We start from the raw sequence: 27,952 nt of genomic DNA, 5'->3' as shown, positions 1-27,952 counted from the left end.
CCACATTGCTAGTTCTTATGGCAGGTGAGGGAGCTCTGAATAAATCCTTCCTCAGTTTCTCTTACGTAGGGATAGATCTTGGCCGACCCACCATTTACCAGTTCCTCATTATTCTTCTCAGACTCATGCGCTGCTTGTGTGAGAAACTAGACTTAAACATAGTGTTATGAGTGTTCTACCCTGCAAACTGTATTTGACATGATCAGTAAGATTAGAGCTGTTTTCTTTCTGCTCAACCTGGCTCATGGCATCTCTGTCTTACACTCTTCTAGAAACTGCAGCTGTAGGAGTAATAGAGCAGTATCTTGTACTTTGCAATAAATGTACTAATTCCCATCTATTCCAACCTAACAAGGTTTTGCTTCATTCACTTCTGTGTATATAAATGCACCTAACAGTCCTAGTGAATGAAGAGAAACGAAAACCCATTGTTTCAAAGGTGAGAGGCAACAAGCTCCTAAATCTGATCAGATACTGTATTCTGTAGACCATCCTTCATGGAAACCCTGATCTTGTAGCAGACTACACTATGTTCACACTCTCACTTCTGCCCCTTATTCTTTATATGAATAAATGCAAACCGAGCTGTCAGAGTTTTCCAGCTGCTCTAAAGTAAACAAATTCCCTCATATTCCAGTGTTAAACAAAGTGTGATGTTTTGTGGAATTGCTTTTTTTTTTGTGTAGAAGTACCAGAGAATTTCATACTCACCACTGCTCCCTGATCTCCTCTTTCTCCTGGATTTCCAGCTTTACCCTGGTCAAAGAGAAGCATTTAAAGACAATGCTGGATTCAGAAAATTTACAAACATAGCTCAGAAATTAGTAGTAACCGTGGTAAGGCTTACTACAAAGACTGGGTTTGATACTTACAATATACCCAGGAACTCCTTTCTTCCCTGGATTGCCTCTTTCTCCCTGATAAATAACCAACAGTGCGTGAATTCCACACATGCATTTCCTAGATAAGCTATGTACAGTTGCTGTCAGTTTAAATACAGGGTAACTGCAGGAAGTGCAGATTCAGGCTTAGATGGGCTTTTACCTGAAGAAGGCAGAAATTCACAAATCTCCCAATGGATTAAATGGAACTTTATGGCTTCTGACATGCTGGGTTGTTTTTTTTGTTTCTTTCTTTCTTTTCTATCTTATCTGTTATGGTCTCTCTAGATGTTTTATTTAATATTAACCAATGAACTCACCTTAATGCCCCGTGCTCCTGGTTCTCCTGGAGGACCATCTAGACCTCTTGGCCCCTGAATAGTGAACCAAGTGATTTGGAATATTAATTATGCATTATTTGTGGTTCTCATCAGGGCGATGGGAACATTAGGGGAAACACATTTTACTAGCACAAAAAACAATTTTCACTGTAAGTTAAGTGTGAAATAAAGTTTCAAAGAATAAAATAAATTCTTGGTTTGCTGAAATATGAATATAAGAAGAAATATTGTTTGTAAACAGAATGTTCAGGGTCTCTGTTGGTGCCAGCTTGCAGGCTGATACTTTCTACTCTCCTTTTCATGCAATTTGTATGCATGTAACAGACACAATTTAGATGCACACTGGTTATATGGAGCATTTTCTTTAGAGCATCGAAGTTGTATATGCAAAAATCCAGCTTGCTAGTAAGACTGATAAACAAGCAGATAAAGTTCTTCCATTAGAAAGTCAGTTTGAGGCGATATTAAAAGCAGCTTCTAATCTTGCATAATGAACTGCTCTATTGTTAGATTAAAATCTCTCCTGTAAACTGACTTTATAATAAATAGATGAGTAAGATAACCCGTTATATTACTGTATTACAATATAGCAAATATTTATTGACAAAACATTAAAACATGATTAAGACTGGAAATCTAAATCTATTAGTGATCATTAGTAAATGAAAAATCCTTAAAAGACCATGAGAAAAATGGAAAAGAATATTTTAGCCATGCTGACATAGAAGGTTATTTCTACATTTCTAAACACCATGACTGTTTTGGCATAGAAAACCTGTTGTTAGCAACCTAAACCGAAAGACTACTTTAAAGCAAGAGCCAGAGCCAGGCTTTTTACAGCAGTATCTAGTGGGAGGATGAGGCATAACAGCTTACTTGGTAGCACCTGGGCTGGAATCAGAAGGAACTAGTACACTGCTAAAGCACTGCCTAGAGGTAAATGAGCTGCATTTTTCCAGGTGCTTTTCTGAGTTGTAGAGAACCTTATGTCTTGGGTCATGGTTTATAATGCAGAGCACGCAATCATCACTGATTTCCAGACAGTTGCAATACTGTTCTAACAGGTAGTAACAGGGGTTTGTAAAATGACTTTGGTGGAAGCACATCTGATTTTTGTACATTACCTCAAAATGTCCCTCAAAAATGTATGGGACTTCCATGTCTCCCTTGAATTTCTGAGACAAAACTTAGCAGAAATCTGTTCTCTCTGACTTGGATTTACTGATGCACATGCAAACCTCTGTCAGAACAGGCAGTGAGCACCCACACACTTCCTTCTGGAGCTACAGTGAAAATATCTGACCGTTAACTCAGGAACAGTGTGTATTCAGAATCATTTAGGCTTTTCTCCTGAAACGGAAATCTCTCAAGAAAAGGCCTTTCCTGTGAGCTGATACATAATAATCTGGCCTGCAGAGCCAGAAATATCCCACAAGAAGTTTATCTGTCAGCATTTCAGCACTGCTGCTTCTGGCCAGCAAGAGGGAACACAGGAACCGTAGGAAAAGGAAAGTCAACAGGCAGGGAAAGTTGTCTGAATACTTTTGATACCTTAGTAGTTTCAGACACAACTTTAGTGAGACAATCCCTGAGTTAGCCTGGCTACCTTTCTTCTTTTGGCCTAAGCCAGGGCTGAGTATTTACATATAATACATAAATCATATTAACAGATAAATTCTTTGAGCACTTGTGACTTCCTTTTAATCACAAAGAGGGTCATAGCCCATAGTTTGAGAAAGAGTCCTGTTACGAGACTGCACAGGATTCTCAGTCTATTATGCACATGACACACCAAAACCTTTCCGCTAGCCACACAGCTCTCCCACTTGAATGGGGTTCACACCAACTGCCCAGTCATTAGGAAGGGTATGACAACTGATTATATCACTAATAATCAAGCTAAAAAACCTATCGTTCAAAACACCAACCTTCTACTATATAATTCTGAATTAAAAACAAAGTAACAGACCAACATGATGCTCAGATTCTAGCTCTGGGATGTGCCTACCTTTAAGCCAGTCACAGAACAGAACACAGGAATTCAAGGGAAAGGCAGTTCATGATTCTAACAAAAGCACACCATAACATTCCTATAAATAGTGTGATGGAACTCACTGTTGGCCCATGTAAATTGCATCTGTAAATGTCCTACTATAGCTAGCACAGAATGAGAAATACAAATGATTTGTCTGCTGTTACTTAATTCAGGTTGCAAAAGAGCTGAGCAGTAAAGCTGCCTAATGATTGCTGCTACTACTTTTTTCTTTGGCACAGGATCAGCTTTGTTTCTAAAATGGAACATATTACATGAAAACCCTAGGATGATAAGCTGAGAAAAAGTTCATCTAAGAAGGCAAGAAGCACCAATTAACTCTTTGTTCTTTTACATCCTGCCTCCTAAATGGAAGAGTGAAAATAACACGAACATACTAGACAGCTGCTTCTCTTGTTTGGTGGTTGACATATTAGAAAATGACATAAATTTTTGTCTCACTTCCTTTGAATAATTAAGACAGATAAACACACTTGGCTACTGATGTATCACAAAGCCACTTGTTTCACATAACCCTGAAGTGCACATATTTTTCGAGGTGCCATATTCCCTGCCTTTAGAGGTATGAAAAATATCACTCATTAAAACAGTGCTGATGCCCTCAGGTAACTGAAGTTCTTCATGCCAGTGCACTTTTTACTGCTATTGAGCTTTAAAACACCAAATATGAAACAATGGCTGCTTACACTGCTACCAGTATGTCTTCCAGACAAAGGTATTTCTTCCTTCTACTCAGAGAGAGAAATTCCTTCTCTTAGATACAGGTATTTCCATCTCCCAGAATGTCATTCTGCCACTGCAGTATCTACAAAGCAGTCTCCCTTTGTGCTTTCGTAAGATTAATACTAAACAGTAAAGTGTGGGTCACAAAAGGGTGCAACCTTCTACACAACTCCAGCTGAAGCACATCATATCTCCAGCACGACCTAAGGAAGCTCTCTTGTTAGCACTATGGTCAGTAGCACATCCCCCCAAATCCCCTGACAGTGAGATACTCCATAGACTCTTAAAACAGCCTGGCTTCAGCAGGCCAGAACTCCTGGGTGTACTGGAGACTGAGCAGCTGGATGCTCTCAGGCAGAAGTAAGCTGCTGGTAATCTTGGATGTGAACTGGTTGCTGAGAGGTCCAGAATTTATAAGATGAAGGAATTCTACTCTGTGACAGTACAGAAGCAGAGGGTCAGTGCTCCTAAGTCTTCCTGAAGATACCAGCTGTGAAGATGGGATATGTTCTTGTTTCAATATACAGCAAAGGGAAATTTCCATATGATTCTATTTAATTTCTGTATGTGACAGTGGTATGCATTTTTCCATGGCCTGCCACACAGAGCTCAGGGTTCTGACACTTCTCTTCCTGAATCCAGTGATGACAAACCTCAGCTTTCAGGGCCCCCAAATATTTTCCTTATGCGAGATTCCACTTTGGGTCTGATATTCTCATCTTGAGAGCAGACAAAATTCTCACTGGCTTCAGTGGGAGTTTCTTCGCAGAGCCTGAAGAGCTGGGTCTGCTCCAAGACCCCCTTTCGTGAGGATTCCCAGTCATGCTGGATGGAGGCAAAGTCATAAACCACAGCACCAAACTGGGACTTCCACAGAGGTTGGGATGTTTGGGATTTATTTTGAGTGATCTTTAATTATAAGCAATGTACTCCATGATGCGCTGCCAAAATCAGAGAGACAGACTCCCTCAAAGATTCCTCAGTTGGCAGAAGATGTGACACTCCTTAAATAAAAACTATCTTCTACCTTCAAAATAGAATCTAAATTAAAATAAGACATTCCCCCATAAAAGCAACCACCAGGTAGCAGATGCTGCTGGGAGGGAGGAGAGCCTACAGGGGAGGACTCATGTTCATGTCAGCAACTTGGCTTTGAATCCAGCTCTGGTGATGTTGGCAGATGGACTTGCCAAGAAGGAAAAATCAGAGAAGTTTAGAAGGGAATGCTATGTTCAGAGGAATTAAAATGTACAACCTGCAATCAGTACTAATTTCAGAGACAACTATTTACACCAAATTACTTTTGAGCTAGCTACCTAACTGACAGCATCCTACAGGCCACCAGTCAAACTGAAACTGGTGGACCGACAAAGCCCAAGGGATTTTCCTTTTTAGGTGAAGCTCAAACATCAGCATCTTACAGTGAAAAAAATGGGATATGTGTACTCCTCATCTGACGTCACTGGCTTGTGTGTCCTGACTGAGCATAACACTTCAGCATGTATTTCACTTTCAGACATGCTCCTACTGAAATCACAGAGAGGTACAGCAACCATCTGTTTCATTGAGTCAGGTTTCCCAAGAAAAAGTGCTACCAAACTGCTGCTACTTTTCAGCCTCACAACTGCTTTGCATTTCTGGTTCGATTTACATTTTCAAACCTACCTGTGAGGCAAAAAGGCTGTTTTTCCCTTTGCTCCTCTAAACCAAAGCAGATTCACACTCCTGTCAGAAGGCTGCCTTAGCTACTAACATAGGGCTCCCAGGAGCCCCTAGAGTCACTCTCCACTGAACAGATTTGTATAAGCACCTCTTGAACACTTCAGGAACTACTTCTCACCCAGCTGATGCTCAGGTGGGATGCTCCTGCTTACACCAATTCTTGTTAGCTCACTGTGCTTATCAATGGGGGTAGATTCTTACTCTCTGCAGCTAATTTAGGCTTCTCTTTGAATTTTGTTACATATGTTGCACAAACAAATATATCTGCATTTCATTTTTGCCTGATAAACAGCCCTCAATAAACTCATTCTGGGCACTGACAGATTACATATGACATACTCAGTTCAGAAAATAAGCAAGTTACCTGAAGAATGTGGAAAGCATTTGCTATTTCTGAATGTACAATTTTGTGTCTTTTTTTTTTTTTTTTTTTTTACAAATAACTCCTTATTAAATTGTCTGTTACAAAACATAGCAAATTAATTCCCCAGGAAAAAAAAATAAAAAACCTATTAAATAGGCTTTTAAAAGACCATCTATTGTAAGGGAAAAATGAAGACTGTTTACCCTGATAATGGCAGGTATGTGCTTTTCCATGAGCTGCTGAGAACTTCTTTAATCCTGAAACCCAGACTCAGACAAATCTCCTTCTGATAGGTACTTAAAACTTCTTGTACTTGTCTGAAGTGTACGCTCAAATCTGCTTCACCCTTTTGAAGAAACTGAAGTCTGGGATAAATTATACTCTTATGCTGAAACTACACAACAAAAAAACCCCAACCATTGCCAGCTGGAAAACTCTCTAATACAGGGTAACCCAGAATCACTACTGCAGACTTTTAAGAGAAATGAGACATTTCATATGCTAAATTTCATAAACTGTTCCTACAAACTGCACCATGAACAAAGAGCTAAATTAAAACAGATTTCTGAAGAGGAGGAAAACCATACTAAAGAAGAAAGACTCGTGAAACATGCGAAGTTTCTCCCATGAATAATCCTGTAGTGTACTTTAAAGTTTCTAAGCATTGTGTATTTCAAGTATACCTGATATTCAAAATATGGTCTCAAATATGGTATATTAATAATCAAATATGATATATTCAGAGATATTATTTTGAATATACTGAAAATAGAACTTTTTACCTGACCCCAACAGTTAATCAATCATGAAAAAGTAATATAGAAGAACATAAAGTTAATAAAGTTTGTATTACTAAATTAGCTAATCCCAATATTTTCTAATCTAAAATCTTACTTTAAATGCAATGTGTGCTTCTCAAGTACCCATCTTTAACCGGAGCGACACCTCCAGAGCTTACAACTTTTCAAATTTTATCACATATTTTCTTCAAAAACATACATATCGTGATAACAAAGGAGGATAAAGGAAGGCTGTAATTGTACTTTGCTGAAGCAACAAAGGCTTCTGTTTCCTACAACAGAAAGAAAACAACAAAACAATCTCACTGACAAGCATTCAGGGAACTCATCATGAGTAAGCGGTAAGCACTGCCTGATGCTAACGCCAGCTGTGAAGACACACCGGTCCAGCCACTGGTATGAGTTGTACAGGTCTCATAGGAAGCCTGGATATGTTGTCAAACTGCTAGGTAAGGCTGATGTTAGATGGGTGCATCTTCACTGCCCTTTTCAACAAGCTCCTTAAATCCAGTAAGAATAGGCTTGCTCATGCTGCAACCAAACCCATCTGTACTATGAAGTGGCGGTGTTTTCCTCAAGTCACTTTGAGCTCAGACTGCAAAAACATGTCCAAAAGAACTCCATACAGGAAGTACAAGTGATTGGAAGATAAAGAAAATAGTCTTAAAATACTGAAACAGAGCAATGGTAGCTATAAATGCCAATATTTGCATGTTTATGTATACAGAAAATAAGGTTAGTGTTCTTTCTGGCTGTGGCCCTGTTCTCAGCTGACATCAATGGCAAAACCCCATTTAACTGTAATTTGAAGAAAAATGAAGATTCATATTGTTTCTACATGGAAATGGAAGTTTCATCTGTCTGATTTAGTACTGGCTTAAGTCTGGAGGACAGAGTTCAAAGAAAGCACCTGTACATGGGTCACACATCAAATTCACATTAGCAACACAATAATCTCTGCTCAAGTAACAGGAAACAGCAGTATGACTTACTCTTCTTCCCTTAGGTCCCTGCGGCCCTGGTGGTCCTCTTGCCCCAGAAGGTCCCTGCATGTCAAATAAACTTCTTATTCATTGCCTTCTATACACAGATTTCTGAAAATTACAAGGCTCATGCACAGTGACCAGCACTCAGTGCAACCAATACAAATCAATACTTTCACTCATGGTTCAAATGCAATCAATTGTGTTAGTACAATTTAGCTAGAAAAAATCTAAATAAGAAACTCTATGTAACTTTTTTCTGAATAAAAAAAAAATAATCATGATATGACTGTTGGATAAATGACTTCTATCCAACATCCAAAAACTGCTAAAGGATACTTATATTTCAGCAACATTATGTTAAACCCCCCTAATATTTTCTGATAGAAGATTCAGTTTTTTGTTTGTACTGAAGAGACATATTAGCTGAATTATAACACAATTATACACAACGAATTAGAATACAATTTGGTTTTGGTTAAGAATGAAACTAAACACAAAATGAACATATTTAAATTATATTAGTCATAAAGTAATTAAAAATAAAATTTTTGCACAATTGCAAACCACCCTTAAAAAATCTGATCCTCCTACTTGTCTCAGCTGAGTACTTGTTTTAAATAGATGAGTAAATGATATAATTAGTTTTCCTGTTCCTCATGGATCACCCTGGTAAAGAGCGGATGAACAGACTTTGTTTATGAATAACTTTTCATGACAGTTTTACAGACTGCAGTAAATATTAGAAACTGTTCTTAATTTCATCAGAGCAAAAAGACAATTTGAAATTGGTGCACTTTATGTCAAACTAAAGAACATTCTACACCTACAGGTAATCCTTCTGGCCCCACAGATCCAGGGCCGCCTGGAGGTCCTGGGTAGCCCTAGAGTTGAAACATAGGAAAGACAAAACAGTTTTAGCAGAACTGTTATTATAAGAACAATAAAAATTCAGTTACTTCCCTGAAAAAAATTGAGGTAAGTTAATAAAGCATTTAATCTTGCAGAATTTATTCCCAAAATTTTGTTTAGAAAACAGATATTTGGATATATCACAACAGTCATTAAAACAACTGTCCTGCTTTCAGCTAGGGTAGTTAACTCTTTCTGAGTAGCTGGTACAGTGCTGTGCTTTGTGTTTAGTGTGACAACAATGCTGGTAACACAGATGTTTTAGTTAGAGTAAGCACTACTTAGTAACAAGCCTAGGACTTTCCGTCTCTCATGGTCTGCCAGTGAGGAGGGGCACATGAAACTGGGAGGGAGCAGACACAGGACACCTGACCTGAACTAGCCAGAGGGGTATTCCATACATAGAACATCATCCTCAGGATAAACTGGGGGGACTTGGCCAGGAGCCACTAAGCACTGCCTGGAGGGACAGGCTGGGTATTAGTCGGCAGGTGGTGAGCAACTGACCTGTGCATCACTTGGTTTCTTGGGATTTATTCCTCTTTCACTTTTTCCTATTATTGTTTTATTGTTGTTGTATTTTATTTCAAACTGTTATACTCAACCCATGGATTCTACATTTTTCCAATTCTCCCCATTGCACTGGATGGGTTGGAGAGGAAGGGAGGGAGCGAGTGGCTGCATGGTACTTTGCTGCTGGATGGGGTTAAACCATGACAGCAACTAAGAACTTTCCCCACACACAGGCACTAGCTGACAGGGATGTACCAGAACAAAAGCTGCTGAGTTCTACGTGAATTTCAACATCCTTAGGTGAAGACTCTGACAATGGGAGAGTCCACTGAAGTGGATTTACCTATGGCAATAAGCATTACTAATAGTTGAAAAAAGTAGTTAAGACTGGATCCTATATTAATAAACCCCTTATTAATCTCCTCAATGAGATTTTTTTCATGGATCAAATGCAGCTGGTTGATGATAAATCTAGATTAGAGAGATTTAATGAGGCACAGAATGCTTAAAAAAAATATTGTCCTCTGATGCATGGATCATTGGTCTGCAGCCTGAGGGTAGTTGGACTCTTTCTTGCCAATGGATACCCCAATTCCCCACTGCAACATACTCAGGCCCACATCTGTAGCAAAATGCAGCACATTGCCTATAATCTCTGTCATCTCCTTGTAAACAGTTAAGACTTTAATTGTTCTCTATACATTCTAGAGCTAGCTTGCAAACACACAACAAAACCCTACTAACTTTTCCTTGAGTACTTCAACACGAACTTGACAACAGGCATGTGAGTAGTATTTTTTACTTCTGTACCATATCAATCTACCTAACATGACAATGGCTTCTGGACTGCCTAATGCTGCATGTAACATTGCAAGCTGATTTATGACAAGTGCCATTGTTGGAAAGCCAGTCCTCCGACAAGAGTGGCACACAGGGATTGTTTGGGTACTGCTGCACAGTAGAATTAGACATGATGATAGTTACCAGTCTGTTCATTAAAATAACTTGTGTTACCCCAGTATACACAGGAGATTGTTATCTTACTTTCCTTCCCTTACTTGTCTCTTCTTTCAACTGTGTTTAATTTTGTAGTGTAAGGCTGCTTAAAGCTATTCTTCAAAAATGCAGTTGCTCTGCTGCTTCATTCAGTGGGTCACTTTGCAATGTCACAGATGGGATGAAGCTGCTAAATAAGACTTACTAGGAACAATACATCATAAATACTACACTTTTCCATAAGGCTTGCACAGTCAGAAGGGTGAGAATTTATTACTGTTTTGGAAGCTAAAGTGCATTTGTATCACACTTATAGATTCTACCTTACTGGCAACTTACCATGACACCTTTCTCTCCAGGAGGACCTACTGGTCCTGGGATTCCTCGCTCTCCCTTTAACAAAAGGATAAAAAGAAAACAACAGTTAAGTGTTCTTTCTCTGACTTGTTCCATGTCCACTGAGCCAGGCATATCTGGCCAACAAGGGTAACCTGAAATAACAGCACCCCAGCAATCCAAGAGGTCTTTCATGAATATTGTAGCCTGTAGTCTACAAGAGATTTGTCACTAAAGGGAACCACTTTTTGCGGCGCATAACACCACTGGTTCAGGGACCACCCTTCACAAACCGTGCAGAGAACTGCTTTTATTGAACTTCTGCATTCCATCTTACAAGCCCACCTACGTTTTGAAAAGGTGGTAAAACTGAGTTTCTGTGCCTTCGCTTTTCCTTGAAGTCTGAAGAGATCTGGTACATCAGCTCCTGCAAGCTGCAGTTAGCAGACCCCTTTTTCTCTCTGTTGGGTGCATCACGTTTACAGTTATGTTTTTAATCCATCAAATTCACCACGGCAAACAAGGAAAGAAGAAGATTTTGTTCCTCTCTCCCTCATTTCTTCAATATGTGTTAGGAAAGCACAGCTCTAATAGGAAGGCCAGCCCTTCAGCAGCTGCAGAAGCAACTGAAGTACAGGAAGTAGGAAAGGGCTCTTTCTTGTCTTTCAATTTTTTTTACCTATTATTCATACCACATCCAGCCCAAACATCAGGCTTGGATGTATATTATATCCCCATACAAAGATTACACTTTTGTTGCAGACAGTACACATGACATAGTGATAACACCCTATTTTATGTTGTATACTGCAAATATACATTTCTTTAGAACAATTATGCCGGAAGTATGTTTTTTAAATCCACATAGCATGAACACTGGTATTATTGAATAGATAAAAGAGGAAGACAAACTCTACAGAAAAAGCATAGCAGTGATAACAATTCTTGCACCATGAAACAACTTGCTTCCATTTGAGGATGATAGATCTTTTACTGCCTTTTCCCTCCTACCTAAACTATCAGCACTACCCTAAGGTAATCTTTGTTGTGCCAAGCATAATTATAAAGAATGAGAATCCTCTGACACTGAATTCTAAGAGGATATTATGATTAAAACCATATGAGACTTTTCTAAATTTTAGTTTTAACAAGCAGTGCTTTCTATTGATGTATTTCCTTTCACAGATTATATAAACTGCAATTAAGATTTTAATGGAAGTTCTAATACATTATTAAGAATTCTTCAATAAAATATCCAAATAGTAGCTAATGATCTAGGTAAAATAACTCAGCCCTGCAGGGAAGAAATACAAATGGTGCTGGATCATTCTGACAAACAATTATGGGTTTATTATAATTGAAGCTGACATACAATTCAGTAATAGTTTCCTGTTTTTCAGTTTTAAAATACTTCACCTAAATACAACCATGTCAAATATGCTTAAACTATTTATACTGTTCTAGTCACATTAAGTCTGACAAACTTTTGCCTTCCTAAACACAACTATTACTGCAAAGCAGATAAAACTAACAACACTGTCCTCTTTACTCAGTTATGGCATACAGCAGAATTTTATCTTTCTACTTTTGTCTTCATTATGTAGCAGTGCAAAACCAGTGCCTACTGTATAAAACAAGCATATTTTGTTTCTTGAATCTCTCATTTTCTGTGATTCAATAGCAGTGGATAGTAAAGTAAGCGACATAATCTGAACAAGATATCCACTCTATCGGCTCTAAATTAATTAGAAAGTGAAATCAAAAATACCAGATGCATACCTCAAATAACAGCATTTGGGTTACCATTTATTACTCTGAAATAGCTACAGGAATATTAGCTTTGCCAGTGATCAGTAAACAATCTCTCACCAATGTTTTATCACCCCAGTGGCTTTCAAAACTGGTATTTGCTGCTGAGTAGTCAAATACGTTACTGTACCTTTTCACCAAGGCTTCCAGATGGCCCAGTTTCTCCAGGTAAGCCAGCTGATCCCTGTACAAAAAACAAGAAGACTTATTAGTGTGATGTCTGTACTGATCATGGTTGACAGCTCCCCAGCAACTGGGCAGCACAGCACATTTCTTCATCCCAGAGAACCACTGGTCTGTTTTTGTGGGGAAGGGAGGACTGCACAAGCTAACCTGTCTTACAGTCCATCCAGGAGAATCACTGCATCTAAACACACTAACTTAAATGTCTACTCTTAGAACAGAAATTACATTACCATCATACTGTCTTAACCACCTAAGTTCTGCCATCAAGCCCAGTCTTGCAGCACCAGAAACTTTATAGATGCACAATTAAAGGTGATAACTGCTCTACTAGCGCTTCGGTTTGACCACAAATTTCAAAGGAAATAAATTAAGTGGAACAAAGTAAAAGCCAGTCAAAACAAAAATTACATCGAATCAGGTGTTGTCAGAATTTTCCCTTTAAGAGCTGTAGCCCTAAATGCCTTTGAAGTAGATGATCAGAGCCTTTCAGTACTTCAAAAATGAAATGGCTCTCTCCTGAGGCTCTCCCACAAATTTCCACTGCATAGAACAAGTACCAGTGTATGGGGGTGAGAAACATGAGAGTGAGTACTGTTAAAAAGCTTGTTGCAAGTGCCTGCAATATCCTTTTTATTATGAAACTAAAAGAAAAAGAAAAAATATAGTTCAAGACCCCAGCTGAGAAATGTATGAGGCAGTGATCTTGGAAAATAAAAGCAATAGGTGCCCAGAGTAACCTGCATGACTGCTCATGAAAGACAGCAGAAATGTGTGTGGAAACACCTAGTAGAGACATAATTAAAAAAAACAATTAAAAATGGCAATTCACACAATGGCATTGCTACCTCTACATGTATAGGAATGTCCTAGATTTAGGAGCACTACACTAGCAAATAAGTTTTTTTCCTAAAAAGTGTAACTTCTGAGCTCACTAGACTGCTCACATTACTTTCAAGAGCCTAGTAATAATTTATTCAATCAAAATAATTTCACAGCAGATAGACATTTCAATCCGAGATCTCTTCCTTTCGGGGCAGGGGCAGCTTTTACCTGTATACCTGTATAATTTCAATACAATTCACCCTCAAGTACTTTAACATGACATGTACAAAGTAACGGATATTTTATGATTGCTTCTTATTTTCCTGGATTGGTAGCTACTCTGGAAATCTCACAATTTAAATATATTGCAATGAGCATTGATACAGCTGCCTTCGAGGCTCACAACACTGGCACAAACTACTTTCTGGAAGAGAGTAAAGAGATAAACAGGCATTTCTATGTCTACTGGACTACTTTTTTTATGCGTGAGAACTTGTGTATTTTATGTCAGAACTGAGATGTCTCTTGGCTTGGCAGCAAAGACTTCATCCTGGCAACACAAGCACTAGGATGATGCCCAGACGTCACTGGCAGGAATGAGGGACGTTCACGACGAACTCTGAGAGTGAAAGCTACCACTGCTACCAGTCATGGCCAACAGCAGACCCTGGTACCAGACAGAAACCTGTGAGACAAAGAATTACCTTGTACTCTTGCTCATCAAGATAAAGTGTGTGGAGGTATGGTTTCAAGAGTCTGCAGACTAATCACTTAGATTCTCTTATTCCAGAAAGGACAGAAGACATAACCAGAGCCAAGATGTAACTCAGACCTACTCTGAACCATTCTACTATACAGCCTCTGATCAAGTCCCCTTTTCAATTCAAAAGTATTGTCTTTCTGACTCAGTTTCTCTGGTCTGAAAAAGTAAAAATGACTAGGAAGCAGTGACTGTGAATGTGCTGTTGTATTACCCAGTACATTAAGACTAGCCTACAACGGCTTCCAGACTGAGGACAACAGCTGGCTATTAGAGAGTTTCCTAGACGCTGGCTGTTCCTCAGAAGAGAGTAGTTAAAAAAAAAAAAAATTAGAGTAAAAACACTAGAAGAAGAAAGTTGGTTTTCATTGATAGAAAAAATGGGAAAGAAACTGAATAAGAAGTGGGTATGTATGTAAAATGAAACAGTAGCCAAGATGAAAAAAATAACTGAAGCCAGTGAAATGGTAAAGGCAATAAGAACTTCAAGAGGAATGAAGGAGTAAGAAGTTCATTACAAGTTAATTAAATGCTCTTCCACCCCTCCATTCAAAACAGAGTTAAGTGTCCGATACTGAGACAAAGCTAGGGCAGGTATGTGTAGAGGCACAAAAAAAAAGCTTATTTAAGAATATAATTTTGTTTCTTAAAACAATTAATAGCATACAGTGAAGAGAAAGTGCAATCAGAGCAAAAACATCTTGGTCCACCAATATATTAGCCATAAAGTAATGCTTTCCCTATGGACTTTTTAAAAGATCACATGGCTCCTTACATCCCAGATTTGGACTGGCTTATTATAAAGACCAGCCGCTAGTACTGGACTGAGGTTTCAATTCTCCCTCTTACGTCAGCAGATACATACAGTCCAGAGCAGGTTTGTTGAGCCAGTGTCTTCCAGCATCACTTCTATCCGTTATGGAGTTGTGGTGGATTCCAAAAATCAAACTGAATGTACTGGGCAACAGAAAAGTAAAGTAAGAAAAAAACAGAAATGGTAAAAAAAAAAATAAATCTCCTTATTGAAAAAAATAGCAACAAACTTTCTTTTACAAGAATTTGTGTAGAACTCTGCATGACAATAACAGCATTTTAGAAACTTTCCTGACAGGAGCATTTTTGTGGAAAATTAATCAGAGACCAGATCTCACAAGTAGCACATGCTTGAGAAATACAAATAATCTTTCCAGGGCATATGCTCTGTGTCAGAAACCGGACTGTATTTGAAGAACTGAAAACATGTTGTACACTTAATGCAAACCCAAGTATGGAGTAACCCATTGAAAAGCTTAGTAGTGAGAAATAAGTATGCAACTGGTTGCAAACATTCCTGTGAAGGCAGTTACCTGTCAGTTTGTATGCTAACACACTCTTCTGTGGCAACTGAAAATTTTCCAGCCCAATGCTATTTAGAGTTCTGCATTTCCAAACATTTTTATTCAACATTATTTAAATAAGGTAGCATTATTTTAATAAGGTGACATAAGTAAATTTAATATATTATCTTGACTCATTAACACTTTCCTATGAGCTTTTTTTGGTATTTCTGATTAATTTTCATTAAAATTTATCCTGAATCTGTGCTGAATCACTTCATCCAGAACCAGCATTCAGCAATATCATAATCTCTGCCTGCTCATTAAGACTCCCACTTAAACATTTCTTTAGGAGTCCATCAGCTTCATATTTCATGAAGGACTTTATTTGTACAGTATGTAAAAAACCCCAAAATGAGCCAACATTTAGGTTTGATTTTAACAGATCAAAATCTACTTGAGGATCCTTGAAAATTCAACAATCTATGTTTGAAAGACAACCAAGGGAGTTGTACAGGAGGAGGAAGAAAAGTGGATGCTCTAGCAATCAGCTTCTACTATTTCATACCCAGATTACAGATAGAAAATTACTTCTACAACTCAGTGTTATAAAAATGAAATTCTAAGAAGTAAGTATTAACCCAAGCTCTGTTTTGCTAGCTGGACATAATGGTAGTAACAAATATTTTTAAAATCAATTTATTTGTACCCTGCTATCGCAGGCATTAATACTGGATCTGTTCAGGTATGCCTCTAACAGATGTGACCCAGATCAGGCCTACACAAAAATTAGGAAGAAAGCATGAGGCAGGTTTTATATTGGCTGCTATTTGGGCTTCACAGCCTCTGCAGAACAACAAAAGGCAGCCGACCTGTGAGAAGGAGGTGTCATGTTAAGTTGATAGTGTATGCTCCAGAGCAGGTAAGTCTTAGATTTCTGGGTGAATTTGTATCAGATCAGTGCTTTCATGTGACTTTCTTCAATCTGATCAAAACCAGTATATTACAGAACCAAAGACTTTCAACAGAGCCTCTGTACAGAACATTTCCTTACTGCTGTAACAGTATCAGGTATGAACTGAATAGAGTACCTGTTAATGTCCTGCACTTAGAGGTGAGAGTTACCTGAAGTACTAAAAAGAAAGCCCTGTGTTCAGACCACTGGGAAAGCTCAATACAACTAACCAACAAGAATAGACTTGAAAATGGTGCCACATTTGAACTCGTCATCTGAGGAGCTCCTGCCTGGCAGCTGCTAAGACCGCTGTGTGCCACATAGCAATGGGTTTGTGTGGGCCTTTTTTCTTATTCAGGCTGGTGGCTCCACCCCTAAACCTTAGAAACTATTTCCTACCTCATAACCACAGTACTAAAAATGTTATGAAGTGACCATGAGATCACCCAGGATTATGATGGGAAGCATAATATTTGAAAAGCAGATGTTATTTGCTTCTTTTTGACATTGAGATCTGTCCAGCTGTTTTGTTGGCTTTTTTTTTACATCTGTTGAGAAAGTTATTTGGCAATCAACCAGAGGTGATAATCCAAGTGAAAATCTCTGTTTTGCTACTGCCAGTGGAGCAGGTGAACGAAAACAGACAAGCACCATATTTCTACCTCACAGATGACGCTTCACTCAATTTTTTTTAAAGGACTAAGAACTTCCACCATCTGAATATTTGGAAAGCAAAATGTATTGACACCATTTCTTAACCTACAGCAGCTGTAGGAAAGAAATAAATTGGTTAAATTTTACTTCAGATACACTGGTGTAAAGAAGGGTAATTCTGTTTGACAGTGCTATGCTTAGAAGCACTATCAAGTCCTTCAAGAAAATGAGCATCAGTTTAAAAAAGCTAACCTATGGCTATTGTAACCTATTTCCCTACTATTCTTGAGGAAAAAACCCTAGCAGCAATGGCAGTATATCAGATCATCAACAGTAACACCAAGAAGCACAACACAGACACAGAAGTATCATTATTATCATTCACTGTAAAACCTTCACATAACTTACCTTAACCTGTATCCAATTGCTTTCTGAAGGCAGTGGAACTAGTTCCCTCTTCCGAAACCCTTGGCAATACCCCATGAATTCATCAGTCTTTTTAAAAAAAAACATGTTTTCCTCAATTGACTTCTCTTTTGACCTATGGCTTACAGTTCTCGTTTGCATATCCCCAAAGCCCAGACTTCAAAGAACGCTTTCTAGTGAGTATCCAGCAAACATCAGTTAAAGCCCCTTTAGTTTTTTCTTTAAGCAAAAGTTATCGCAGTTTCCATTCTCCATTAATTAAGCATCCCTGGTGCCTAATCCAGCTGATTTTTACCTCTGAAGGACATTTTCTGGGTCTTTGAAGATAATTTTTCCAGGATTTGTGCTCATGAGCTCTGTTTATTTCATTTCGTCCTTTTGACACCAGCTGTACATGCTGCAGATGATAATTCTACACTCGTACTCTGTGTTATCATATGTATAAATGTCAGTGATTTCTAATTCATAAGTGTATGGGCCAAGGTCTGAATTTCTGTAATGGAGCTGACAAAGAGAAATTGGAATTAACTTGCACTTGGTTATCCAGCATGACCCAGTGTGGGTAAACACTAGCACTACCAAACAATATCACAGTCTTGACAAGTAATTATTTAATGTTCAGATCAGTTCAATTTTGTGCCATAAAATTTGAACAATAAATCATTTTCTTAAATCATCCCTCACAATTGAACACAGGTCATTTTTATGAGATGCCTGAAGCTGGTTTCAGATATTTGCTATCCACCACTGGATAACATCTGATCTAAGCATACAAAATCCAACTACACACATCAACAAAGCGAGATTTTCCTCCTCCAAATATAAGGACAATTTTATAAGTAGCTGAGGTGGTTGTTTCCTTTGGCATGACTCCCAAAGGATTTTGTCTCATCAGCACTGTAAATTTGCTCTGTCTGATGTCCCCTACTATTCACTATCTTAACCCATTGTGCTACAATTGGACCTGATGGTCCTGCAGTTAACGGAGTACCTTGCAGCAAAGGACAGCTGCTGAGTCTTACTGCAGCTTTTGGCTCTGCTTAACCAAGCAGCACTACCCAGACCCACCCACCTTCTTCTTTAAGGTCTCTGCTGCAGACAGAGAAACAGTTTTTGTTGCAGGACTTGATTAAGTAATAGTGTCTGAAGTTTGATCTTAGGCACTTTCCTGATCTAGTATTAAGATGGATGTCATTTTAAGCTTATGAGCACAGTGAGCATTTTATAAAGTTACTCTACTCAGTTTCCACACTGGACAAGCATCCAGAAACACTCTGGCAGAAATGTGCTCTGAGTCAGCAGTTTCATGTGAACTAAGAAATGTTTGACAATACAGCTTCTAGCCCATTGTCAAATCTGTATTTCAGTACATATCCCATCAACTACACTGAATAACCAAGCACTATGGCCCAATCTCCTGCTGCTGAAATTTCCCTGCTTGTGCACAGTTGCCATCTGTATTTTTCTAAGCACATACTGAGCAGTACTTGACCTGAAAAGCTGCTACAGAAAAGCAATAACTATTCTGGTACCTCATGCAGCAGTAACAGATATATTAGTCAAAGACAGAAGATAGATGATAGCAAGAAAAGTAAGAATATAAAAAATGAATTTTCTTTTGGAGAACTGCAGTACTGAAATGGATTCCTCATTGCTAAAAAAAAAACAACCCACAAACAACAGATAAGCCAGAAGGGAGCGGGTTGTGTGCAGAAGGAAGAAGCCATACACAGAATTCTATTAGACACTAGACTTCCTATCAACATTTCAGTAATTTGTTTTTCTCTTTACCTTTACTATTGAATACAGCAATTGCACATTGTTTAGTACTATTTGTGTGTGTGTGTGGCATGTTAGATTCCAGGGATGTTCTGGAGTCATCATGTATGCCACCAGAGCCAACACTGAATAGCAGGGGATGGATTTACCTGTGAATGAAGAAATGTGTATTCTCTCTGCACAACAAAGAAAAGAAAAATTACTTGTCATGAACAGAAGCTGGTGAGAATCTGGAAGTAAAAACTGCATCCAAAGTGTACATGTGATTTTGTGTCAGGACTCACATCTGGAAAACCACTTTCTGCATATGAGAAAAGCAATCCTCTTCCTGCTAGTACTTCTCAACTAACTTAGGAAAAGCGTAACTGTTACAGATTACAGTGGTGAATAAAGTGAAGGGAAAGAATTTTGAAAGGTCTTCTGTGAGTTCTGCTGAGTGCGTTTGAAAGGCTGTCTCTTGTTCTTGATGGTTTACCATTGGCCTTAACCAGAAAATGATAGATACTATCCCCCTAAAGACCAGTGGGTGTTAGTTCGCTGCTGCCAGACAACACAAAGGTAATACAATAGTATCAAGGGCCTATGAAACTCATTTGATTAAAATATGTTCATAGAGCAGAAGACATTTTACAATTCACAAGTAAAAATCAATATCAATAGCTCAGAAATAACTTCAGCTCTCAGGTATCTCATGTCATCCTCTATCCCACACAAATTCTCCAAACTGCAAGTGTGGGAAGTGGTAATTAATGGGCCATAATTATCTTTCATTATAACACTAACAGGGCTGCAACACCCCCTCTTTTGGCACAAAGACTGTTTTTGGTATTTTATTCCTGCAGTCTGTCCCTGATTCAGTTAGGTAGGTAGTATGATTATTTTATTAATCATCACTGCAACATATAATCATTGATTATATATTTGAGCTAGTGAATTGAATTAGAATGGAGCTCATTTAGCAGTGAATCATATTATGTTCATATAAAATACCTGAGTTGTGGAAAATGTGTTCACTGAATTCGAGTTCACTGAGGAACTAAAAAAGCCCATGACAAATCCAGAAATTTAAGGTTAAATAACCAGCTTCTGTGACTGCTTATGCATTACTATTAATGAAGTGACTTACAACTTAGCTTAGTCTTTTGTTGAGGATTTTGGTGCATGTGGCACTGTGCAACAGAGTAAATGCTATAAATTTCCCCTAACACAATACAGGCTGAAAAACAATCCACATGTAATAAGAGCTTCAACAGGAGATTATATTACTTTGTCCCAATACAGAGTAATTTCTACATTTTTCCATAAAAGCAACATAGTGTTACAATGTCCCATCTGTTCTGCTCTACAGCTACATCTTCATTCTCCAGTACTCACCCAGGTTTGCCCTAATTATTCAGCAATATAAAGAATCCCAGATTTTCCAAATGGTATCATAAGGAAACTATTATCTTACAGCTCTGATTACAACCTAACAAAATGAAAGTTTTGCTATGCATAAACTGCTGAACAAAGCTAAGCATCAAGCTGCTGCTAGCTATACTCGCTAGATTTAGAGATACGCTGGCTGACCATATGGTGTTACACAGCACTATTGGTTCCTGTCTAAGCAGACACTTTTAACTGACTGAGAGTCCAGGTTCTCAGTACCCTTCCCTGGAGCACAGCCTTCAGAAATGCACAGAGGAGCTGGTCTTGACTTACAAGCAGTTCAGACAGTTTTAGCAGTAACCAACCATTTAATATGCTGCCTGGAGTATATCTGCCTGGTGTTTATCAACAATGCAAAAAAGCTGAACTGTGTTTATGTTAGTACAGAACTGAGCCCAAAACAGTGTGTGATATCTCTCCTTGGCATACATTAACTTAAGAAACAAGACCAATTTCATCATCTTCTATGCAACATCTGGGTAACTCAAGCATGGGTCAATAAGCACACACCTGCTCATAATTCCCAGACACAAGGTAAAAAACCAAAAGGGCAGGAAATGAAATTAAGCAGAGACAACTGCAAAACAGTATGTTTAAGTGATAATTATCAACTACAAAAGTGCCTACAGCGGAAGAAGTGGGAAAGACAACTTTAAAAAAGGACTGGAGACTGTGGATAAAAAACTGAATAACAACACGCTGTTACAAAAATGTGCATGTGCATCCGTTTTCCCTTTCTCTCAGCAGTCAGAGCAGTTTGGGCAGTAAGCTGGGGTCACAGATGTTTAGGTGAATTAGAAACAGTCTACAGGAGAGCAAGAATGTGACTTACCTAGAAAACATGAAAGGCTAACTGAATTGGGACAGTCCCAATTGGAGACACAGAATAACAAACATCATTTGTAAAATGCTTTTTGCAGAAGGAAGTCTGATTATACAATTAGAAGAACGTTTTAAAAATAAGGATGGAGAAGCCCTGGGCTGCCTATAGGTCATGGAGCCTTTGTTCTTGGAGCTTTTTAGTAACTGATTATCCAAATATTTGTCAGGAGTGATACAAAAGGAACTGATCCTGCCTAGGCAGTAGAAGATGGAGGTCACCTTCAGTGGTGTGATTTTATGAACAGGAGACAGAACAAGTCTGCAAAATACATCTCAGGCTAAATGCAGCCTCTCGAACAATTTAACTGGAAAAGGATCACTCACTCACTTACCTGAACGTGCTTTGGAAGATCCCTACAGCTACCTATAATGTTCATGCAACCTATTAGGAAAAAGGCAGAATTGACTCTGGAAAATCATGGGGATTTTCTTTAAATAGTACAATTCTGAAAGACCACAAAAGGTATAGCCAACATCCTACAGCTTCAAAGGAAAGCAAACTTCATCAGAAGGTCACTGCAACAAATAAACTCATTCACTCTCAAATAAACAAAGAATTAAAAATAAAACCAGAAAGGGAATTCAAGCTTACTGCTTCACCAGTTTTCCCAAGTTTTCCTTGATCTCCTTGTTCTCCCTGTTAAATGTAGAAAACAGATGATGTAGATCATCAAAAATGTAATTTCTTTCATATGTGTATACTGAAGTCCTCTATTTTCCTAAGAGCCTCTTTTATTTTCTAGATTATATCTGCCAGTTAAAATTTTAAAACCCAAAATTAAAGCAACCTGCAAAAATTTAATTTTATCAGTGGTTAATTTTGATTTTGTAAAAAGATTTAGGACTTGCCCACAAAAATGAAAACTATGTATTAAGGGCTCACTTAATACCTTAAGTCAGCAAACACTGCAAATAAATGATTTTGTTTTTATTTTACTCTTCCTTTCAGAAAATTTCATTCATTATTTTACAGCTACTTCAAAAGCAAATGTTTTTTAAACGTAAAAAAAAGTAAAAAGTAGATGGACAAGGGGCAATAGCTTAAAACTTAAACAGGGGAAGTTTAGATTTGATATAAGGAGGAAGTTCTTTACTGTGAGGGTGGTGAGGCAACCACCCAGAATGGGTTGCCCAGGGAAGCTGTGAATGCTCCATCCCTGGTGGTCTTCAAGGCCAGGTTGGACAGAGACTTGGCTGACATGATTTAGTGTGACGTGTCTCTGCCCGTGGCAGGGGGGTTGGAACGAGATGATCTTGAGATCCTTTCCAACCCTAACTATTCTATGATTCTATGAAATGTCATCTGTGCACACAATTGGTAACTTTAACTTTACTAAGAAATAGTAGGAAAATTGACATTTTGAATTTTAACAAACCTTCCCTCCTCCCAAAACCCTGGAACTGGCACTAAGTATTCAATTAGTTAATTACCAGTATGATATGTTACACAGAAGCATGTGTACTCACATCCTTTCACTGCCATGCCATTGTACGCAGCAGTGTATAATTTTACACAGTTTATACTTCAAACACATTTTATTTCCGACATAAAAACATCACTTACCTTCAAGCCTTCTGGTCCAGGATCACCTACATAACCTTTCTGTCCTGGCTTTCCCTAAAATAATGATTAGAATAAAATAGTGTAAATACTTAAAAGATAATTTCATCCCAATTTCTATATTTATCAAAATACATGCACTCCTAAATTTACAGTTTAGCCATATTTAATACCAATGCTTGAAGCAAGTATTTTTACAAATCTGCACCTGAAAACACACTCTTGATTATTACAGCAAGTACTTGCACAGTAATCAGAATGTGTCGAAGGAGGTGATTCTGCCCCTCTACTCTGCTCTTGTGAGACCTCACCTGGAGTATCGCGTGCAGTTCTGGTGTCCTCAACATAAAAAGGACATGGAACTGTTGGAATAAGTCCAGAGGAGGCCACGAGGATGATCAGGGGACTGGAGCACCTCCCATATGAAGACAGGCTGAGGAAGTTGGGGCTGTTCAGCCTGGAGAAGAGAAGGCTGCGTGGAGACCTCATAGCAGCCTTCCAGTGTCTGAAGGGGGCCTATAGGGATGCTGGGGAGGGACTCTTCATTAGGGACTGTAGTGACAGGACAAGGGGTAACGGGTTAAAACTTAAACAGGGGAAGTTTAGATTGGATATAAGGAGGAAATTCTTTCCTGTTAGGGTGGTGAGGCACTGGAATGGGTTGCCCAGGGGGGTTGTGAATGCTCCATCCCTGGCAGTGTTCAAGACCAGGTTGGATGAAGCCTTGGGTGAGATGTTTTAGTGTGAGGTGTCCCTGCCCATGGCAGGGGGGTTGGAACTGGATGGCCTTAAGGTCCTTTCCAACCCTAACTATTCTATGATTCTATGTCCCTCCTCATTGCAGGGGGTTGGACCAGATGACCTCTGAAGGTCCCTTCCAACCCAGACTATTCTGTGATTCTGTGTCTTAACTCTTACAGCATCTGACACTGAAGAAAAAATAGTCACAATCCAAGAATCAATCATATATCAACTTAACTTCAAAAAACCTATTGAGGAGACAAAGAAAAGGCAAGGTCACATACTCTCCTGACTAATTCCAGCAGAATAAGGACTCACACTAATAGAATTTGATGTCTAGACGTTAGGGATTGTTGTCATAACTGTCCTTCCTCAAACAGACAAAATCAGCTTAAATCTCTCTCCTCTTTATCAAATTGATTAGTTTAAGCATCATCTCTCTCAACTACCATTTTGCTGCTGCTATCTTGTGGCTATGATACTCTGATAATAACATATTGTTACCTGGATGAAATACAGCAACACCAATCAGAGCAGGAGGCCATGAAGTGCTGAGATCTTTGAAGCATTTTATAATATACATCCCTCCATCTGCTGTCACTCACACATATCCACAAAGGCATAGAAACCAGAATGCTTCTCCTGAATTTTCAATTAGGTGCTTATAATTTAATTATGTCTCAATTTTGGGAGGTAATTTTCCTTTCAGATATACTTTATTTCCTCTACAACATAAACCTTGGCCTGACCCTTTGGTTATCTAAACAGCATAGCCCTGCTTAGAGAAACTTTCCCCATCTGCTCTGAGGCAAAGACCCTAATTCAAAAGTAACGGTTCAGTGGAGCGGATCTGGCTCTTGAGCAAGTTGCTAATGAGATTGCTGAAGCCTAACAACTGGACAAAGAAAATTAATTCAACATTTTAATGTTTCCATATCAAAAAGATGCGGATTTCTGCTAAAAGGAAATTATCAGCTGTCGTTCCAGCAGACTGAATAATTGCAATTGCAGGACTCTGTAATGAGAGCTTTCCTTTCCACATCAGCTGTCCCGAGACAAGAGCAACTAAATCAACAGATAAACAGGTTTCTTCAAAGAAAATTGGATTTGTCCATTTGGCTCCTTTGTTCTGGCTGCTCTGTGCCTGCCTTTCAGAGCACAATGTCTACGTTAGTTTCGGAGCATCTGATAAATTCTCTGTATGGCTTAAAATTATATTGTCTTAACAGGTTCCATGACTTCTCATATGATTCCCTTTTTATCTCTCTTGTTCTCTCTCTGCCTGCCTGAGTGATTTCATTTTGCCCTACAAGTTCCAACAAATATCACTGCTTTAGAAACACATATTTGCTTTTGCCAGTGGATTAAAGCATAGCACAGTCAGGAATGCAGGCAGAAAAGACTTTGAAAAGAAGCTCTGAGAGACCCATATAAAGCAAGTCATGTCTTTCCACAAGGCTTAGCAAAGTGAGTGACAAAAAAAAACCTCAACAAACAAAAACTACCAAGTGACGGCTTCTGCAGTTCACTACATGCTGTTTAACTACTTCGCTGCAAGGAACCTCAAGGTCTTTCTAGAGAGTAAGACTGTAATGTAAAACTGTTTGAAACTAAAGTAACTGAAATTAATTTAGTGACCACTGTTAACCATCTTGATAATTTCAGTCCTGAACTGGAGTTACAACTTGTAAAGGTTTCTTGGCTGTAGGACCCAAGTTATGTACTAGCTGCAAAGGGCACACAACAGATACAAGTTCATCAGAAAATGGAACAAATGGCTTTAACTAGTAAAGCTACTGGAAACAACTAGATTTGGCTTTAAACAGAACTGCAATACCACTATAAATTACACATGGAGGAAAAGCCACTGACAGAAGGTTAAACTAGGGATGGCTGCTTTTCTGCTTGCAAACTCCTGAGAAAATGACTCTTCCAGGGCAGGGTAATCCCAAAGGAAATGTCTGCTTCCTAAAATATTAGCTGAAAGTTCTGCCCTTCCTCTTCAGGAAACAGCAACCTCCTGTGCTTCCTTTCACCTCACAATGCACCGATACAGGTGCGTATATTTTAATATAAATATTTCTCACTATCACTCTATTCACAGCCCTCCACAAGCTCCTTGTATGTCTTCAGCCCATAGGAAGACATATACCACCTTCAGGAAACACTGCACTGGGGAAGCAGGGCAGCTTTGACCGAACTTTCTTCCACCTTCAGGAAGAACTGTTCACCTTATGCCTAAACAGGTACCAGCTTTTGTTTTATACATCTCTCAAAATAATCAATCCACGACAATTCCTCTTTATGTTCTAGTTTAACACAATCCCACACCTTTTAAATGCATTTTCTGATCCTGCAATATAGATTTAAAAAAGATAAATAATAAAGTGCACCAATGATTGCACTGACTGAGGTGAGCTACACTGATGGGTAGAGTGTTAATAGCTGGACAGTCTTTGAGAAAGTGAGTTAACTGGGAGGAAACTGAATAAACACAGTCACTCTTTAATGTGGCATCTACTGTATTTTGACAGGAGAAGTAAGCAGATACTGAAAAAAAAAAGTAAACCAGCTTTTTTTTTTAATTTAGAAAGCTTAATATAAGGTAATATATGAATGTGACTTTTGAATAAATGGATGAGAAAGTTGGGAAAGGGATGAATGAAAAATCAAATTGTGTAACCAGATTCAGCTCAAAATCCTCCCCCTAAATTCAAACAGGCTGAGCTCTGTGGAACCCTAGATACATCCCAAGTGGGGAATCATCGTCAGTTTTGGCTCCTGTTATTTTAGACACATGGTAGTTCTTCTCCAAGCTAGGACCTGAGGATCAGACTGCAGGTTCATACTCACCTTTTGTTCCAGTAGAGAATGACCTATTTTGCTGTCAGCATTGGTCAGGTGGGTCCCAGGGGTTTCTGGTCTCATGCATGTTTTTTAAAGCAAATGTTAGAAACAAAGGCAGTGATGGGGAGGGATGGGGGAAAATGAGGTGGAAAAATTTATGGCTGCCTGCTTGGTGCATACCTAAACCTGAACTGGGGGCTGAGTGCTTTGACCTGAAAACTACACAGTAAAAGAGATGAGGAATTCCAGAAGGACCAGAAACCTGCTCCATTACTGTCCAAGAGAAAACTAGAACTGTTTCATGAGAATAGTCGCAGGTTTACAATGCATCACCTACAAAGATGTGTTATCTCTTTAGACAAACCCAAAGGAGGTCAGGATAACAGCGGCTGAAGAGAGGACTAACCTACTAATAATGCCTACAAGTAAGTCCTGTAGGACAGGAAGCAAGGTTGTAGCAAGAAAGTCACAGTTGGCTAGACATTAGGAAAAGTGTCAATAAACTGGGCAAAGCAGGGAAGCAGATCGCCAAGGAGAATGAAGAACCCCACCCCTGGAGGCTACACAAAACAAGTTAGAGACATCAGTCACCTCAAGGCATAGCTTGACAACTGACAGTGCCTTGGGACTATGCATGGCCAGAGACCACTTACTTGTTCAGGTTCCTCTCAGAGACGTCCCCTGCTCCCAGGGTTATTTAATTAGTACAGCGACCACAAAGTTTTGATAGCATTTACTTTCAGATATAACATTTACTTTTCTGAACTCCTTTCATGGAAAATGGAAAGCCTGTGTAAATCAAATGTATGTGAAACTGCAATCAAGCAATCATAATTTAAAACAAACAGATGTGATCAGCAGCTTACTGGCTTGGTCCTGCTAAACTGTACTGGATTCAACAACTTCATGACTTGGACTCTCTCTTTCCAATGTAATCACACAGTCTATGTTTACAAGTGGGAGTGAAGAAGCAAGGACAAGCAGAGATGGTAGCACAGATCAGAGCAGCAGTGTTGGCCTGGAGCTGTGAAACAGCTGGAGCCAACTATAGAAGCTACAGAATCCAGGAGAGCTCTTAGACAAGGGGGGAAAACAGGCAAGGCTCCCCATCAAGCAAAATTCCCACTTTCCCTTACCTCTCATTTCAGCAAGCTATCAGAAT

The 27,952-nt window shown here is 38.8% G+C and overlaps 1 protein-coding gene across 1 annotated transcript in view; it reads right to left on the bottom strand.

Annotated features, from left to right (window-relative positions):
• Positions 1–27,952, bottom strand: part of COL24A1 (collagen type XXIV alpha 1 chain) — a 158,541-nt gene that overhangs the window by 36,837 nt on the left and 93,752 nt on the right. The window contains exons 25-33 of the mRNA XM_061465185.1: positions 23,206–23,259; positions 22,234–22,278; positions 12,564–12,617; positions 10,628–10,681; positions 8,698–8,751; positions 7,877–7,930; positions 1,202–1,255; positions 873–917; positions 712–756 (exon numbers count right to left, since the gene is read on the bottom strand). Of these exons, the coding sequence (XP_061321169.1) occupies positions 712–756; positions 873–917; positions 1,202–1,255; positions 7,877–7,930; positions 8,698–8,751; positions 10,628–10,681; positions 12,564–12,617; positions 22,234–22,278; positions 23,206–23,259 (459 nt within the window). The remainder of the gene's footprint in view (positions 1–711; positions 757–872; positions 918–1,201; positions 1,256–7,876; positions 7,931–8,697; positions 8,752–10,627; positions 10,682–12,563; positions 12,618–22,233; positions 22,279–23,205; positions 23,260–27,952) is intronic.

The sequence above is a fragment of the Pezoporus flaviventris genome, unplaced genomic scaffold (assembly GCF_033815535.1).
Source record: "Pezoporus flaviventris isolate CSIRO_AGI_PZ_B2104156 unplaced genomic scaffold, CSIRO_AGI_Pfla_v1 ptg000040l, whole genome shotgun sequence".
Taxonomy (NCBI): Eukaryota; Metazoa; Chordata; class Aves; order Psittaciformes; family Psittacidae; genus Pezoporus; species Pezoporus flaviventris.
This window is presented reverse-complemented; position numbering and strand designations above follow the sequence as displayed.